The sequence below is a fragment of the Ictidomys tridecemlineatus genome, chromosome 5 (genome assembly GCF_052094955.1).
Source record: "Ictidomys tridecemlineatus isolate mIctTri1 chromosome 5, mIctTri1.hap1, whole genome shotgun sequence".
Lineage (NCBI taxonomy): Eukaryota > Metazoa > Chordata > Mammalia > Rodentia > Sciuridae > Ictidomys > Ictidomys tridecemlineatus.
The window spans coordinates 25,867,331-25,886,064 of record NC_135481.1 but is presented as its reverse complement, the minus strand read 5'-3'; the positions used below and the strand labels follow the sequence as shown (position 1 = coordinate 25,886,064).

At 33.5% G+C, this 18,734-nt stretch overlaps 1 protein-coding gene across 4 annotated transcripts in view; it reads right to left on the bottom strand.

Moving 5' to 3' along the window:
* Positions 1-18,734, bottom strand: part of Rfx7 (regulatory factor X7) — a 124,115-nt gene that overhangs the window by 57,494 nt on the left and 47,887 nt on the right. For all 4 annotated transcript variants that reach the window (XM_078049583.1, XM_078049582.1, XM_078049581.1 and 1 more), the window contains exon 3: positions 14,119-14,152. In XM_078049583.1, the coding sequence (XP_077905709.1) occupies positions 14,119-14,152 (34 nt within the window). The remainder of the gene's footprint in view (positions 1-14,118; positions 14,153-18,734) is intronic.

The window sequence follows — 18,734 nt, the reverse complement described above, 5'->3', positions numbered from 1 at the left end:
GGACCCAGAACTCTAAAGTCCATCACTAAAAAAACAAACAATTCAGTTTTAAAATAAACAAAGTATCTGAACAGACATCTCTCCAAAGAAGATATAAAGATGGCAAATAAGTATATGGAACAATGCTCAACATCATTAATAGGACATTGCAAATTAAAGTAACATTGATATGTTATCACACACCTATTATAAAAACTAAAATCTGAAATGCTGAAAACACTAAATGTTGGTGAGAATGACAAGGACCTCTCATTCATCTTTGGTGAGAATACAAAATGGGACAGCTCTTTTGAAGCCACTATGATGGCTTTTTTTTTTTTTGCAAAACTAAACATGCTTGCCAAAAAAAAAAAAAAAAAAACATGCTTACCATACAAAACAAAACAAAAGACCCAACAATATGCTGCCTCCAGGAGACTCCTCATCTGATAGGAAAAGACTGAAGGAGAAAAATTATACCACTCACATGAACTGCGGAAGCAAGCAGGAGTTTCCATACTCATATCAAATAAAGTAGACTTCAAGCCAAAGTTAATCAAAAGGGATAAAGATGGATATTACACACTGCTCAAGGGAACCATATGCCAACAAGACATAACAATTGTAAATATATATGCCCCAAACAATGGTGTAGCTATGTTCATCAAACAAGCTCTTCCCAAGTTCAAGAGTCAAAATGACCACAACACAATAATCATGGGTGACTTTAACACACCTCTTTCACCACTGGATAGATCTTCCAAACAAAAGTTGAATAAAGAAACTATAGAACTCAATACCACAATCAATAACTTAGACTTAACTGACATATATAGAATATTTCAACCTGCATCAAGTGGATACACTTTATTCTCAGCAGCACATGGATCCTTCTCTAAAATAGACCATATACTATGCCACAAAGCAACTCTTAGTAAATACAAAAAAGTAGAGATACCACCATGCATTTTATCACATCATAATGGAATGAAATTGGAAATCAATGACAAAATAAAAAATAAAAATCTCTCCATCACCTGGAGACTAAATAATATGCTACTGAATAAACAATGGGTTACAGAAGACAACAAGGAGGAGATTAAAAAAATTCCTAGAGGTAAATGAGAACACAGACACAACATATTGAAATCTCTGGGACACGATGAAAGCAATACTAAGAGGAAAATTAATTGCATGGAGTTCATTCCTTAAAAGAAGAAAAAGTCAGTAAATGCCCTCATACTATATCTCAAAGCCCTAGAAAAAGATCATCAGCAAAAGCAGTAGAAGGCAAGAAATAAGTAAAATTAGAGCTGAAATCAATTGAAATTGAAACAAAAGAAACAATTGAAAAAATTGACAAATTTGGTTCTTTGAAAAAATAAATAAAATTGATAGATCTTTAGCCACGCTAACGAAGAGAAGGAGAGAACCAGCATACGAGATGAAAAAGGTAATATCACAACAGACACTACAGAAATACAAAGGATAATTAGAAATTATTTTGAAATCTTATATTCCAATAAAATAGAAGACACTGAAGGCATCAACAAATTTCTTAAGTCATACAATTTGCCCAGATTGAGTCAGGAAGATATATACAACTTAAACAGACCAATATCAAGTGAGGGAATAGAAGAAGCCATCAGAAGCTTACCAACAAAATAAAGCCCAGGACCGGATGGATACACACCTGAATTCTATAAGCCCTTTAAAGAAGAACTAATACCAATACTCTTCAATTTATTTCAGGAAAAAGAAAAAGAGGCAGTAATTCCAAACTCATTCTATGAGGCCATATCATCCTGATCCCAAAACCAGGTAAAGACACATCAAAGATAGAAAACTTCAGACCAATATCTCTAATGAACATAGATGCAAAAATTCTCAATAAAATTCTAGCAAATTGAATTCAAAAACATATCAAAAAGATTGTGCACCATGATCAAGTGGGATTCATCCCAGGGACGCAACGTTGGTTCAACATACGGAAATCAATAAATGTAATTCATCATATCAACAGAATTAAAGATAAGAATCATATGATCATCTCAATGGACACAGAAAAAGCATTTGACAAAATACAGCAACGCTTTATGTTCAAAACACTAGAAAAACTAAGAATAACAGGAAAGTATCTCAACATTGTAAAGGCTATCTATGCTAAGCCTCAGGCTAACATTATTCTAAATGGAGAAAAATTGAAGGCATCCCCTCTAAAAATGGAACAAGACAGGGATGCCCTCTTTTACCACTTTTATTCAACAAAGTTCTTGAAACACTTGCCAGAGCAATTAGACAGATGAAAGAAATTAAAGAGATATGTATAGGAAAAGAAAAACTTAAATTAGAACTATTTGCTGACAATATGATTCTATACCTAGAAGCCCCAAAAACTCCACCAGAAAACTTCTAGAACTAGTAAATGAATTCAGCAAAGTAGCAAGACATAAAATCAACACCCATAGATCAAAGGCATTTCTGTATATCCGTGACAAAGCCTCTGAGAAGGAAATGAGAAAAACTACCCCATTCAGAATAACATCAAATAAATACATATATACATACATACATAAGAAAAAGATACTTGGGAATCAACGAAAAAGGTGAAAGATCTATATAATGAAAACTACCGAACCCTAAAGAGAGAAATCAAAGAAGACCTCAGAAGATGAAAAGATCTACCTTGCTCTTGGAGAGGCAGAATTAATATTATCAAAATGACCACACTACCCAAAGCACTGTACATATTCAATGCAATTCCCATCAAAATCCCAATGGCATTCCTCATAGAAATAGAAAATGTAACCATGAAATTCATCTGGAAAAATAAGAGACCAAGAATAGCTATAGCAATCCTTAGCAGGAAGAGTGAAGCAGGTGGCATCGCTATACCAGACCTTAAACTATATTACAGAGTGATAATAACAAAAACAGTATGGTACTGGCACCAAAACAGACTGGTAGATCAATGGTACAGAATAGAGGACACAGAGACTAACCCTCAAAATTACAATTATCTTATATTAGACAAAGGTGCCAAAAACATGCACTGGAGAAAAGATAGGATCTTCAACAAATGGTGCTGGAAATCCATATGCAACAAAATGAAATTAAACCCCTATCTCTCACCATGCACAAAACTTAACTCAAAATGAATCAAGGATCTAGGAATTAAACCAGAGACTCTGCATCTAATAGAAGAAAAAGTGGGCCCTAATCTTCATCATGTTGGATTAGGCCCCAACTTCCTTAATAAGACCCCTACAGCACAAGAATTAAAACCAAGAATCAATAAATGGGATGGCCTCAAACTAAAAACTTTCTTCTCACCTCTGTGAGGTGAACAGAGAGCCTAAATCCTGGGAGAAAATTTTTACCCCTCACACATCAGAAAGAGGACTAATCTCTAGGGTATATAAAAAACTCAAAAAGCTAAGCACCGAAAAAACAAATAACCCAATCAACAAATGGGCCAAGAAACTGAACAGACACTTCTCAGAAGAGGATATACAATTAATCAATCAACAAACATATGAAGAAAATGTTCAACATCTTTAGCAATTACAGAAATGAAAATCAAAACTACTCTGAGATTTCATCTCACTCAAGTCAAAATGGCAATTATTAAGAACACAAACAATAATAAGTGTTGGGGAGGATGTGGGGGAAAAGGCACACTGGTACATTGCTGGTGGAACTGCAAATTTGTGCAGCCAACATAGAAAGCAGTATGGAAAATCCTTGGAAAACTTGGAATGGAACCACCATTTCACCCAGCTATCCCACTCCTTGGTCTATACCCAAAGGGTTTAAAAACAGCATACTACAGGGACACAGCCACATCAATGTTCTATAGCAGCACAATTCACAATAGCTAAACTGTGGAGCCAACCTAGATACCTTTCAGGAGATGAATGGATAAAGAAAATGTGGTGTATATACACAATGGAATATTATTCAGCATTAAAAGAAAATAAAATCATGCCATTTGCAGGTAAATGGATGGAGTTGAGAGAATATAATGCTAAGTAAATAAGCCCATCCTCCCAAACCAAATGCTGAATGTTTTTTTCTGATTTAAGCAAGCTGATTCATAATGAGGGTGGGGGTGGGGGGCATGAGAGAATTAAATGAACTATATATAGGGCAAAGGGGAGGGAGGTAAAGGGAGGGGGCACGGGGGAAGGAAAGACAGTGGAATGTGATGGACATCACTACACTAAATACATGTATGAAGACACGAACAGTGTAACGCTACTTTGTGTATAACCAAAGACATGAAAAATTGTGCTCTATATGTGTAGTATGAATTGTAATACATTCTGCTGTCATATATAACAAATTAAAAATTTTAAAAATTGAAAAACAAAAAAAAAATCAAAGGCTTTCCATACGGAGAATATCTAAAATGAATCCTAAAAAATAAGTAGGTGGTGGTAGGGGTACAAGAATAGTTTCTCAACCTCAGTACTTTTGACATTCAAGGTGTTTTAGTTTGTCATGGGGGGATATTTCTACATTTTGTAGAATATTTAAACACCATGCTGGCCTGTACTCATTTAATGGGAGTAGAACTCCCATTTTTTTGAAAACAAAAAATTTCTCAAGATATTGTTAAATGTTCCCTTGTGGGGATGTAAGAGGGAAGAAGGCTAAAATTTGGCCTTGGTGAGAACCACTATTCTAGGGCTGTGCTGTCCAAAATGGTACCAATAGCTCAAATGACTATTTACCTTTACTCTGAAGTGAAATAATAAGGTTCAAGTCTTTAGTCACACAATCCACATTTCAATTGCACATCAACCACTATGGCTAGTGATGACCATATTAAACAATGCATATATAATATAGAACATTTTTACTAGTATAGAATGTTCTAGTGATAATAATTTTATAGATTGAGAGAAGAAATATTCTCTTTTCCTACCTTACTGCTATTTACTACAGCTTATGGATAACCTTGTGGAGGGAGTAGACAAAGGTGAGGTTAGACAAAAATAAGTAGCATCTTTATGGGTCTTCTATGCCATAAGGCAGCAATGGGAAGCCAAAGAAAGATTTTAAGCAGGAATGTGAAATAAATGGAATTTTAGAAGGATGGCTGTGATAGCAGTGTGGAGCATGGAACAAATGTGGAGAAACTAGAAGTAGAAAACCAGCTGGTATTTCAAATAAGTATGATGATCTGGTATGATTAATGCACTGGTGGCAGGGATGGACAAAAAAGGGTTACCAAGGAGTAAGAACTGATAGAATTTGGTGATTAAATAGCTCTAAGGTAAAGTTGGACTGACAAAGTTCTTAGATTGCACAAGTGACTACTCTTAACTGATATAATATGACAGAATAATGCCCTCAAAGTGTTCTTGTCTGAATCATTTAGTACCTGTGAATCTACTCATTTAGATGACAAAAGATTTTCCAGATATGATAAAATTAAAGACCTGGAGATAGTGAGATTATCCTAGATTATCTGGGTAGGCCTAATGTAAACTCAGGTGACCTGATAAGAGGGAGACTGGGGAAATCTGACTACAAACAATGAGAAGTATCAGAGTGATTTGGGGAAGAAAGATTCAAGTAGCAGCTATTATAAGCTAGAAAGGCAAGAAAATATTTATCTCACCTAGTTGTCCTAGTGAGACCCATGCCATATAGCTGACCTATAAAACATTCAAATAATAAATTTATGTTGTTTTTACTCATAAAAATTTGTGATAATTTGGTACAGCAGCAACAGAAAACTAATACAGATGGATACAGAATTTGAGGTGTGACACCATGAGTTTGGCTTTGGAAAAGTTGAATTTTAAGTGACTATTGGGTATCCTGGTAAAACTGATCAACTAATAAATTGATATTTCAGTCTGGAGCTTAGATTGGCAATACAAATCACAAGTTATCAGAACTTTGAAGTTAACTGAAGCCATCAAAGTAGATGTGTATACTGTAGACAAATACAGATAGAATGCTATAGACAGAATGCAGAGGAATAGTGGTCCTTGAAAGAAACAGAATAAAAAGGCTAAGATATAATAGGAAAACTAGGATAGTGTGTTGTCAAAGGAATTTAAAAGAGATCCTGGTATCTTTGATGAATATAAGTTTCAGAAGGGTGGTATTAGGAGAGTTTTGTAACTGCGGATGAAATTGGTTGGAAGGTGAAACACGAGACTGAATTCAATCAGCAGTTTGACCTTCTTTTAAAAGTAAGAAAGTACCCAGTGACTTGAAGGCTGAGACAGGAGAATTATGAGTTTAAACCCAGCCTCAGCAACTCAGCAAGGCCTTAAGCAACTCAGTGAGACCCTGTCTCTAATAAAATTTTAAAAAGGGGGTGAGGATATGGCTCAGTGATAAAGAACCCCTGGGTTCAATCCCTTGTACCAAAAAAAAAAAAAAAAAAAGTGAAAAGGGGGGAGAAGGAAGATAGGTAGTAGCTGGAGAAGAGTTATAGGTTTCAGGAAAGACTTTTTTTAAGGATGGGAAAAAAATAAGCACTTAACTATTAATAGGAAAAGGTCAGTAGAAAATGAGAGAATACAGAAAAAGGATAAAGAATAAATCATGAAGTGAATTCTGAAAGGGATGAGATCCTCTAGGTAGGCAAAGGGAGAGGGAAAGGGAGAGGGAGGGAAGGAGGGAGGAAGGGAGAGAGAAGGAGAGGGAGGGAAGGAGAGAGGAAGGGAGAGAGAGGGAAAGGGAAAGAGAGAGAGAAAGAAAGAGGGAGAAGGAGAGAGAGAGAGAGACAGAGAGAGAGAGAGAGAGAGAGAGAGAGAGAGAGAGAGAGAGAGAGAGAGAATGAGAAAGAATGAATATCAGCTTTCCGAAAGGCAGAGGATGGATACCTCTTTTGAGAAAAGGAAATGGAAGACAAAAATTGCTACTGAACTGAGCAACTATTCAATTGAAACTGGAAATGGTGTTAATTTGATGATCTACATTATAGCTCCCCATTTTCTCAGAGAAGGAGAAGGTCAGAATATTTGCTGACAGTGACCAAGAAGAGGTGAATTTAGTAGCTTAAGCTGAAGAAGTATAAAATTAGTGGAAAACAGTGGAATATAACTCAGTAGAAAACATAATAAAGAAGATTATATTTTATTAAATCTTTTTTAAAAATTTTTATTTATTTTTTTAGTCATACATGACAGTAGAATGCATTTTGACATATAATACATACATGGAATGTACATACATCAATCAAATTGTCTATTCTATTCTGCTGCCCTTCCTATCCTCCCTACTCCTCCTCTTCTCTCCCATCCTTTCTCTCTATCCAATCTAATGTGACACACTTTTTTTTATTTTTCTCATTACAACATCATATATGTATTCTGTATAACAATGAGGTTCTCCTTCCATCTTCTGTGTAACTTCCCTTCTCCCTCTTTTTCCCTCCCACCTCTCTTCCCTATTTAGTGGTAGTCTTCTTCTCATGCTCTTCCTCCCTATCCCATTTTGAGTCACCCCCTTTATATCAGAGAAGACATTCGGCATTTGTTTTTTAGGGATTGGCTAACTTCACTGCTCTAATACCATCCATTTGCCTGCAAATGCCATGATTTTATTATTTTTTAGTGCTGAGTAATATTCCATTGTGTATAAATGCCACATTTTTAATCCATTCATCTATTGAAGGGCATCAAACATCAGATAGAGCTCTAATCTCTAGAGTATACAAAGAACTCAAAAAGTTAAACAACAAAAAAGCAAATAACCCAATCAACAAATGGGCCAAGGACTTAAACAAAAACTTCTCAGAAGAGGATATACAATCAATTAACAAATACATGAAAAAATGCTCACCATCTCTAGCAATCAGAGAAATGAAAATTAAAACTACTCTAAGATACCATCTCACTCCAATAAGAATGGCAGCCATTATGAAGTCAAACAACAGGTGCTGGCGAGGATGTGGGTGGGGGAGGTACACTCATACACTGCTGGTAGGACTGCAAATTGGTGCAGCCAATTTGGAAAGCAGTATGGAGATTCTTTGGAAAGCTGAGAATGGAGCCACCATTTGACCCAGCTATTCCCCTTCTCAGACTATACCCAAAAGACCTAAAAAGAGCATACTACAGGGACACAGCCACATCAATGTTTATAGCAGCACAATTCACAATTTTATTGAATCTTAAAGTAGCTGTTAATAATTATTCTACATGTGACCACGATGGATTACCTGATAATGAGAGTAATTCCTTCCACTTCACCAATTCAAAACATACAAAATCACAACTGTTTTGGAAATTGGACCTCACAGAGCATAGAACTGTTCCACTTGAGAGAAACAAACAAATGAGATGATTCTATGAGAAGGTACCTTCTGAACTGTGGTTTGGAGCAAGCAAGCTTAGCAAAGCAATATTGCTGAATTAGAGACAGAAATTGGTGTTTGAAGAAGCAAAGAATTGTATGGAAGAAAGATAAAGGATTCAAAATCTACACAAAATCTATATAGATTTTGAATATATTGCCGAATGCTAAACTGTATACATATAGAGGAAAACTCCATGAGGCTAGGCAGAGAACTACCAGGGATCTTTAAGTGACAAACATATATTCCAGTTTTAACCAGTCATAAGTTGAAAGAATGCAGTATAGTAATACACTGCATAATTTTGTTTCTGTCAATGAGAAGTCCCTATGTACCATGATGGTTCCATATTGCCTAGTACTGTTGTAGCCATCTTAAGCTTATACAAGTATATTCAATGATGTTCATACAACAAAATCACCTAAGGATATATTTCGCAGACTGTATCCCTATCATTGAGCAACTTACCAATGTAAAGACAACAGAATGGTAACATCTTAGTATAAAAGCTAAACTAGCTCTAGTTGTAGATGTTATTCTAGACCTCCTCTTCAACACAAGCTTCAAAAGAATCAAACTAATTTACAAGTAACTTAGCTGCCTGCCCAAATATCAATACATCCATACAATTTAAAGATAATCAAAATCCAGATTCTCACAAACCAAACCAAACCCCAAACCATAAAAGTCACTGTCCAGAACTAACTTAAAAATTACTAGATGTAAAGAAGTAGAAAATCATTGCTATAATTGTGACAAAAATCAGAAAATAAAACAGATGCAGAAATGTCAGAGAAAATATAATTAGCAAAGAAGGACTTAAAAGCAGGTATTATAAATATGTCAAAAGAAATAAAGGGAAACATGAACATAATAAGAATCTGAAAAAAACAAACAGAATTTTCAGAACTAAAAAAGAAAAAGATTTATAGCAGATTAAGCAGTTTGGTGGAAAAGATAAGGAAATATTATAATATAGAAATTTAAACTACCAGTAAACTTAGAAGAGTCATTGATAATAACTAGCATGTATTTGTTTTTGTGTATATGGTGTGGGATACTGAACCCAGTGCCCCTGCACATGAACACGCAATTATGATTAAAATACAAAAACAAAAATCAAACAAAAACACTTAGCAAAACAGAAACAGGAGGGAACTTGTTCCACCTGATAAAGAGCAATCATGAAAAGATTAACATTATATTAAATGGTGAACGAATGACTTTTTTCCCCTTATGATTGAGAACAAGGCAAGAAAATCTGCTCTCACCATATCTGTTTATGTTTAGCCCTGTCCTGATGGACCTAGGGTAACAAAAATTTTTAATACCTTTCACAATAAAATGAAAAACGTCAAAAATGTTGACTATTTACGAAAAGTTGTGAGAAAATATATATAAAACCTAAACACAGAAAACTAAAAAAATGCTACCGTGAGAAATTACAGAAAAACCAACTAATTATAGAAAAACCAACTAATAGAGTTTGTTTTTAATAGAAACTGACATGGTAATTCTAAAATTTGTATGGCGATGCCAAAATATTTGAATTGTTTATATACCTGATATTAAGACTTTCTATAATGCTACAGTAGATAAGACAACACCATAAAAACAGAATAATAATTTATGGGAAGAATAAAGAGAATCTAGAAAAAGACCCACCTATAATGATTTTTGATACAAAATGTATTTAGGTAGACTTATTGAAAAATAAGTGGTACTAAATAACTGCATATTCATAATATGGTAAAAATCAACTTAAATTCAAAATGGTTCACTGATCTGAAAGAAAACTAAAACTATAAATCCTAGAACAAAATGTACGAAAAATCCTCAGGGGAAGGTTGAAATATCTGAAAAAAGTGAAGTGAAAATTGTGGCAAACCTTTCCTCCCCAAAACAACTAGAAAATGAATCAAAATGGTCAAAAAGAACAATTTTGGAATCTGGAAACTGACTAAAGATAAACAATATATAGAGACGTTAAGTCATTAAAAATTCCTGAACATAAGGTACTAACTATGAGGGCCTGTGTTTTTCTTGTTTGGAGCTGCTCCCATGAACTTATTTCATTCACATGGTTTGAATAGTAGTACGGTCAAAATGAAGTGCCTGTGTTTAAACACACAAAAGAAAGCACAATGGCAGGTAACAGAATCTTAACAGAGAAACCAGAACACAGAGAAAGATTATTAGAGAAAAAAGAACAAAGTCCCAGAGATCAGAGTAACATCAATCATTTCAACATGTAGAAGAAGGAGAGAATCCAAAGGACAGAAAAATTTTTTGAAGAGAAAATGGCTGGAAACCCTCAAATCTAACTAATCCACAAATGTGAGTTCGACAAACCCCACACTGGATAAACACAAAGTTTTCAATATCCACACGTGTAATAGTCATGGACTGTTGAAAGCTAGAAAAGTGAACAAGTGAGTGGCAGAATGAATATAGAATAAAACTAGATAGGAACTGGAGGAAAAAACTCATCAGGTACAGAAAAATAACAATATGATTAATTGCTAATTTAGTATCAAAAACAAAGTCCAGAAGAAACAATTAACATGTTCAAAGTAATGAAAGAAAAAAAAAACTGTTAAGCAGGAATTCCATATCCAGCAAAACTATCTTTGAAAATTGAAAGCAAATTACACTCACAGATAAATATAGACTGAGAGTATTCATAATGAGCAAATCTGTCATGTTAGAAATACTAGCCACGTGTGGTGGGAAACTCCTGTAATTCCAGAGACTTGGGAGGCCAGCCTCTCAGCCTTATCAACTTATGGGGTCCCTCTCTCAAAATAAAAAATAAAAAGGGCTAGGGACATGGCTCAGTGGTTAATCCCCAGTACCAAAAACCAGAAACAGGTTCAATCCCCAGTACCAAAAAACAGGAACAGCAGATTGAAGAAATTACCCTTTATTCCTCTTTTTTCTTTCTTCACGTTCAATCCACCAACAAGGAATTTTATATCCAAAATATGCCTGGAATCCACCAAATTTTTTTCACATCGTTCACTACCTTCATCTGAGTAAGAGCTGTGAATTCCCTTCTTGATGTCTACAATAGCCTAATTGGTTTTCCTTCCCCCTACAGGCCATCAATTATATTTTTTAAAAAAATTAGATCATTTTATATTTCTGCTTAGGACACACTACTTGGCTTACCATACAATTTGTTGTGACCAAATATACCATTATTAAACCACTCTCCAGTTGAACTTTGGTATCATTCTTTCCTTTCCTCCACATATTTTAGTCCACTAAAATCCTTATCTTCTTCAAATTACCCAAACTTCTGAATTTTCGTGTTGTTTCCTCTGCCTAGTGTGTGCTGTTGGCAGATCATCAACAAGGCTAGTTTCTAATTCAGATCTCTGCTCAAATATCAGATCACAACTCTGTTTATTCTAGCCACCATCACTTGCTCCTTTTTGCCTTTTAAAAATTCTGTAAAGGCATTTATCAATATTTGAAGTTATAACATTTATTTGCTCACTTATTTAATGTCTACCTCATCTAATAAAATATGAGGATAGAGATATTACTATCTTGTTTATCACTGGATGTCCAAGGCCTAAGACAGCATTAAAAAATTATGGAGTAACAAGAAATTCAAAGTGGATCAGGACCTAGAAATTAGATCAGAGATCCTGTGCCTAACAAAGGAAAAAGTAGGTTCAAATTTTCATCATGTCGGATTAGGCCCTGACTTCCTTAACAAGGCTCCTAAAGCACAAGAAATAAAATCAAGAATTAATAAATGGGATGACCTCAAACTAAAAAGCTTCTTTTCTACAAAAGAAACAATGAGGTGGAGAGAGAGCCTACATTTCTGGAGCAAATTTTTGCCATACGTATGTCTGATAAACCTCCAAGATAAATAAAAAACTTAACACCAAAAAAATAAACAACCCAATCAATAATTGGGCTAAGGAGTTGAACAGACATTTTTCAGAAGAAGATAAGAATTCGATTAACAAATATATGTTCAACCTCTCTAGTAATTAGAGAAATGAAAATCAAAATTATTCTAAACATTCACCTCATGCCAGTCAGAATGATAGTTATCAAGAATACAGACAACAATAAATATTGATGAGGATGTGGGGGAAAAAGCACACTCACAAATTGCTGGTGGGACTGCAAATTGGTGCAACCAATCTGGAAAGCAGCATGGAGATTCCTTAGAAAACCTGGAATGGAACTACCATTTGAACCAGCTATCCCCTTTCCTTGGTCTACACTTAAAATCAGCGTATTATTGTAACGTAGCCCAATTCACAATAGCTAAACTGTGGAAGTAATTTAGATGCCCTTCCATAGATGAGTGGATAAAAAAAACAACTATGGTATATATACACAATGGAATATTACTCAGCATTAAAAGAGAATAAACTTATGGCATTTGCAGGTAAATGGATGGAGTTGGAGAACATCATGCTAAGCAAAGTAAGCCAATTCCAAAAAACTAAAGGCCAAATGTTCTCTCTGATAAATGGATGCTGATCCGTTATGGGGAAGGCATGGGGAAAAATGGAGGAACTTCGATGGGGCAAAGGGGAGGGTGGGGTGGAGAGGGGACATGGAGGAGGAAAGATGGTGGAATGAGATGGACACCATTACCCTAGGTATAGGATGACTGCACGTATGGTGCGACACTACATCGTGTACAACCAGAGAAATGAAAAGTTGTGCTGCAATTGTGTACAATGAATCAAAATGCATTCTGCTGTCATATATACCTAATTAAAATAAATTAATTAATTTTAAAAATTATAGAGTAAAGTTATACATGATATATACATATACACACACATATAAAAACACACATAACACGTTTATTTTAAATCTTACATGAAAATATAAACACTTCAAAGGTTTAAAATTCCTTTCTTATTTTATATTTTAAAATGTTATATTTTATAATTTTGATAATCTTTTGCCTCTATTTACTCAATGATGAGAAAAAATGATTTAAAAAGACAAAACAAAACACAAACAAGTCAAGTTGGCTTAAAAGGAAACCCAAACTAGGATAAGAAAAGTTCTGAAATCACAAACAAGGAAGAACAATAATTACACTGACACTTTGGGTAATCTAGCAGAGAGAGTCATTGAATATTCTAGAGCCTATGGTGCAGCCTGTCTGCAGAGATTTCATCAAAGAAGTCAGTATTATTCCAGTTGTCCCAATAGTTGCATGCTTCTTCCCTTACATATTTACATATTTAAGACAAGACCTAAGAATGTGACTTGAAGTCTAAAAACTGCAACCCAGAGATTAAAAGCTGTAATACAAAGTATATTACAGCAACAAAAATGAATGCAACGAGTACACTAAAAGTTTTCTTTAAGCAAATTCTTATAGAGTTCTCTAGGTACAACCTAAATTTAAACTATCATTGTAGCTTAATTTCTAAAGGCTAGTAACTGAAACATGAAAAATATGCTATCATAACAAACCACATCAAACATCTTAAAAACTTTAAATGAATTCTTAAAGCATTATCAGAATAAAAATATTCACTTTAATTAAATGATTATTTAAGCAATATTTCAGTGAAGGCCAAAGAAGATTCAAATGCATGCAATTACCTCAGATTGTGATTTCAGTGTTGATGAGATAGAGGAAAATATCTAGGCAGCTTATAACCAATTTACCTACAGGGTTGTAATTAATCATCAAAATTTATTCACTAAAGTTGTGTTATATTTATAATCAATATTTACTTAGGAATGGTATATTTTACATAGTGTTTGTAAAAGACTTACTACAAAATAACTTTTAAGTTAGGTATTTGACTTACCAAAATGCAGTCCACTTTAGATTGTACAGTTTTGCTAAAAGAAAAAGAAAGTTAGGTTAGTAGAAATAAAAATTTTATTAAATACCTGAAATACTCTCAGATGTGGTAATTAGCTCTCCTTTCTATGAAAAAAAAAATATATATATAAGTGAATGTAAGTGAAACTCATTATCCTGAAATAAAAGTGCAACAAAAATCTATTTCCCACTCACTGTACTAAATTAAATTTTAAAGCACAATCAAAATATTTATGTTTACTGTTCTACTCAACCTACTGTTGTTACACTACAATAGATTTTTTGAATATAAAACTAAATGTTGTTCTTTTTTAAAGACAGGGTTTCCCTATGTTGCTTAGGCTGAATTAGAACTCTTGGACTCAAGTGATCCTCCCATCTCAGCTTCCCTGAGTGCTGGAACTACAGATGTATATCATCATACCCAGCTCACAATTAAGTTTCTAATGACATATAAGTGCAGATGCAAGAACCATGTAATGTTTTGAACAACCAACAATAAAAAAAATAATAATAAAATAAAAAAAATATGTGCAGATGTATTACTATGCTGAGAAACAGGATACAGAGTTTAAAATAAATTATGAATTTTACTGTCTGCCTTCTTTTCTGGACAATGATTTGTTTAGAATTTAAAAAGCCATAATGATGTAATATGCTATAGCTCTAAAGATTTGACATAAAATAATTCTTTTCCTCTTTTCCTTTCCTGTAGCACACACATACACAGATGCACATGCACGCCCGCATACACACATCTCTCTCTTTTCCATAACAGGAATACTTAGACATAAAAGCCATAATAAAAGATGAACTAATACAGTAATATTTGGAGGGTAGAAAATTATATTTAGAAACTAAATAATACAAATAAAGCCACTATACATCAGTTTAATTAGACTATAATACATAACACAAATGAAGGGAGTATAAATTAACTGTCATTTGGATTTTGTTACAATATCTATTAACATGTAAAAGCAAATGAATCATGCAAGATAAAATATCATTAAATAGATTATTTTCCATAAAAGGTCTAGAGCCAAATGAATGCAAACAAAAATGGGTTGATCTGTCTTTGTATATACCTATACAGTTAAGCTATAAAGTAAAAATCAGTATTTTATATCTGATCTATTAATGCAATTAACATCAAAATCTGTACCCAGATTTCAAGTTTCATTTTTTTGCAAACAACAAAGTATAATGAGATTAAGTTTAGTTGTATAATTCACAATGACTTAAAGGAGCAAGAAAAGTAAACAGGAATGAAATTCCCTTTCCACAATCCTACAAAAGATTTTTAGATGTTTTAAAATCTCCTTTTATGATCACTGTACAGTTTTATCATTCGTTGGCAACTAATGTGTGCTACCTCTTTTCAATAACTCTCACAATGTTCCTTGAGATCACAGAGTAATCTATGGATTAGGAATTGCTATTAAAAAGTAACATATCCAGAATCTAACCATCCCTCATCACCTTGGTTGAAATCAACACTGTTTCTTGTAATCACTATTTCTCTTATCCTGCTTTATTTTTAACTACTAGCATATTATATTTTCATGAATTTATTTATTTAATGGCTATCTTCCCTGGCTAGAATTTAAACTCCATAAGAGTGGGCTTTTTTTTATTATTATTATTCACTGTTAAATCATCTGGCACATGTTAGATATTCAACAAAATCTGCTGAATAAATAAATGACAAAAAACACATTTAGTCCCCCCATATGAAGAAAACTGGAACTGGGGCCATTTGAGAATGACTTTTTTGAGGTCCATCCATGTTCAACATAAAGTCCATCAATTTTAACCATTAATCACTGAAAAATATCCCACTGAATCCCAAGTTTTATAAAGAAAACAACATGAAACTGAACATGTGATTATTTTATAAACCATAATTTCAATATATCTCCATTTATCAGAAACTGACTATTCTGGAGATTATCTAAAAAGGATGAGTATGCCTATATTAACTTAATAAAATCTCTAGAAGGTATACATAAAAGAAGTCTTTTAAATGATTTAATTAAAAAGTAAAATGGAAGTACTTCTGAACCGGTTAAGAACCATGGCAAGGGCTGGGGATGTGGCTCAACCGGTAGCGCGCTCGCCTGGCATGCGTGCGGCCCGGGTTCGATCCTCAGCACCACATACAAAGATGTTGTGTCCGCTGAAAACTGAAAAATGAATATTAAAAAATTCTCTCTCTCTCTCTCCGTTTAAAAAAAAAAAAAAGGACCCTGGCAATCACCTAAGCTAGCCACTTATCTTTAATACATATTTAACACTGACCTATTAGAATGATACATGTCAAGTTCAAGTTCCCTTGGTTCTTTTTTTTAGTTGTTGATAGACCTTTATTTTATTTATATGTGGTGCTGAGAATCGAACCCAGTACCTCACACATCCAGGCAAGTGCACTAGCACTGAGCCATAGCCACAGCCCTCTCCTGGTTCTCTGTCTAGTCACATACCACTCCCTACCTTCCAAAAGGCAACCATCATTAATCTTATGTATAACTTTTTCAACTGTTATTTTGAAATTTGGATTAAGTACACAAATATCTATAAACAGTATATATTATTATTCTGTGAAAGATTAAAATGTTTATTAAAATGTCATTATATTGTGCAGATTCTACGATTGCTTTTTCACTCAACTTTTTGAGGTCCATCCATGTTGACATAAAGTCCATCAATTTTAACCATTAATCACTGAAAAGTATCCCACTGACTTCCAAGTTTATTCATTTGTTAAAAGACAATTACAAAGTTTCTGGTTATTCTAAAAATGATATTGTAATAAGTGTTTTGTATGTCTCCTAATATAAACCCACAAAAATTTCTGTTACAAATCTAGAAGTCTGTTTTCTGGGGCTTATGAATGCATCTTTTCAATTTATTATATATTACCAAATTCCTCTCCTAAGTACTTATATACATTTATACTTCCATCAGCAGTATATGATAATTCCTTTTTTCTATTACCTTGTAGATATAGTCCATTAATATATGATACACATATATAATACATATTAAAAATTTGTAATTCAAAAGAATACAATTTTTTAAAAAAATTATCATATTCTTCTCAACCAGTAGCAAAGTGTACTTTTTCAACTTTTATTGGACATACAGGTTTTTCTTCTCCACAAATTGTTGGTTCCTATCCTTTGACAGTTTTTAAGTGGAATTGACTGTTATCCTTATATATCCTGGCTATTAATTTTGTTATACATATTTAACTTCTGTTAATGGTACCTTTTATTAAAATTCAAAAATTTAGTCAAATTTTATCTATCATTTTTTTCCCTTTATAATGTGTTTTTTAGGGGGGGTCTTATTTAAGAAATCCTATCTAGCTAAATTTACAAAGGTATTCTATGTGTTATCCTAAAAATAAGTTAGCTTTTAAAATTTGATATTTTCTCTAGTTGGGATTTGTTCTTGTATATGGTATGATGCAATATACATATTTTTCCTCTCTGGCAACCTGGTGGTTCCTTATTTTATTATGCCAAATTTCCAGAAATGCTTGAATCTGTTTTGGGCCTTTCTTTTCTGTTTTATTACTGGTCTACTTGTCTATCCCTAAGTAATGCCACATTTTCAATTATTAGGTTTAGTTATTTGATGACATAACTCTCCTTCCCCATCTTCAAGGGCTTTCATAATTCTTGGACCTTTACTTTTCCAAGTGAATTTTTCAGTCCTACAGTTTTTCAGTTGTAGTGATGCTGCAGTTTGAACTTGCAGGAGGGGTATACTGACAATCTGGATACATTTTCATCAGTCCCTAAAAGTGTCTGACAATGTTCTCTGTAAACCTGATCAAATTTTTTAGAAAGAATCCATGGCAGCTTATAGATGGTATTTTTGAATTGTATCTTTTTCCTCTACTATATATTCTAATTGATTTCTGCTTATGTGGAAAACTCCTGGTTTTCTAGGCTGACCTTTATCTCAATCAACCTTCCTGTACTCTTTTTAGTTCTAATAGAATGTAAATTCCCTTGTAGATAATAATTTCATTTATAAGTCATAATATTTTTCTTCCTTTCAATATTTTTTTATTGTTATCAATGATTTTTTTAGTTTTATTGATTTAATTTTTTAAAAATATATGACAATGGAATGCATTACACATATAGAGTATAATTTTCATATCTTTGTATTATGTTCATGCCAATTCATGCCTTTATACATATACTTTGGTTATTTTGCATTACAATTCTTATTATACATATATACCACAAATTTTCATATCTGTTTATATATAAAATATGTTGACACCCAATTGAGTCTTCAAACATGTACTTTGGATAATGATGTCCATCACATTCCACCCGCCCTTGCTAATCCCCTGCCCCCTCCTTTTCCCTCCCAACCCTCTTCTCTACCTAGAATACATCTAATCCTCCCATGTTCTCCCTCCCTATCCCACTATGAGGCAGCCTCCTTACATCAGAGAAAACATTCAGGATTTGTTTTTTTGGGATTGGCTGATTTCACTTAGCATTATCTTCTCCAATGCCATCCATTTACCTGTAAATGCCATGATTTTATTCTCTTTTAATGCTGAGTAAAATT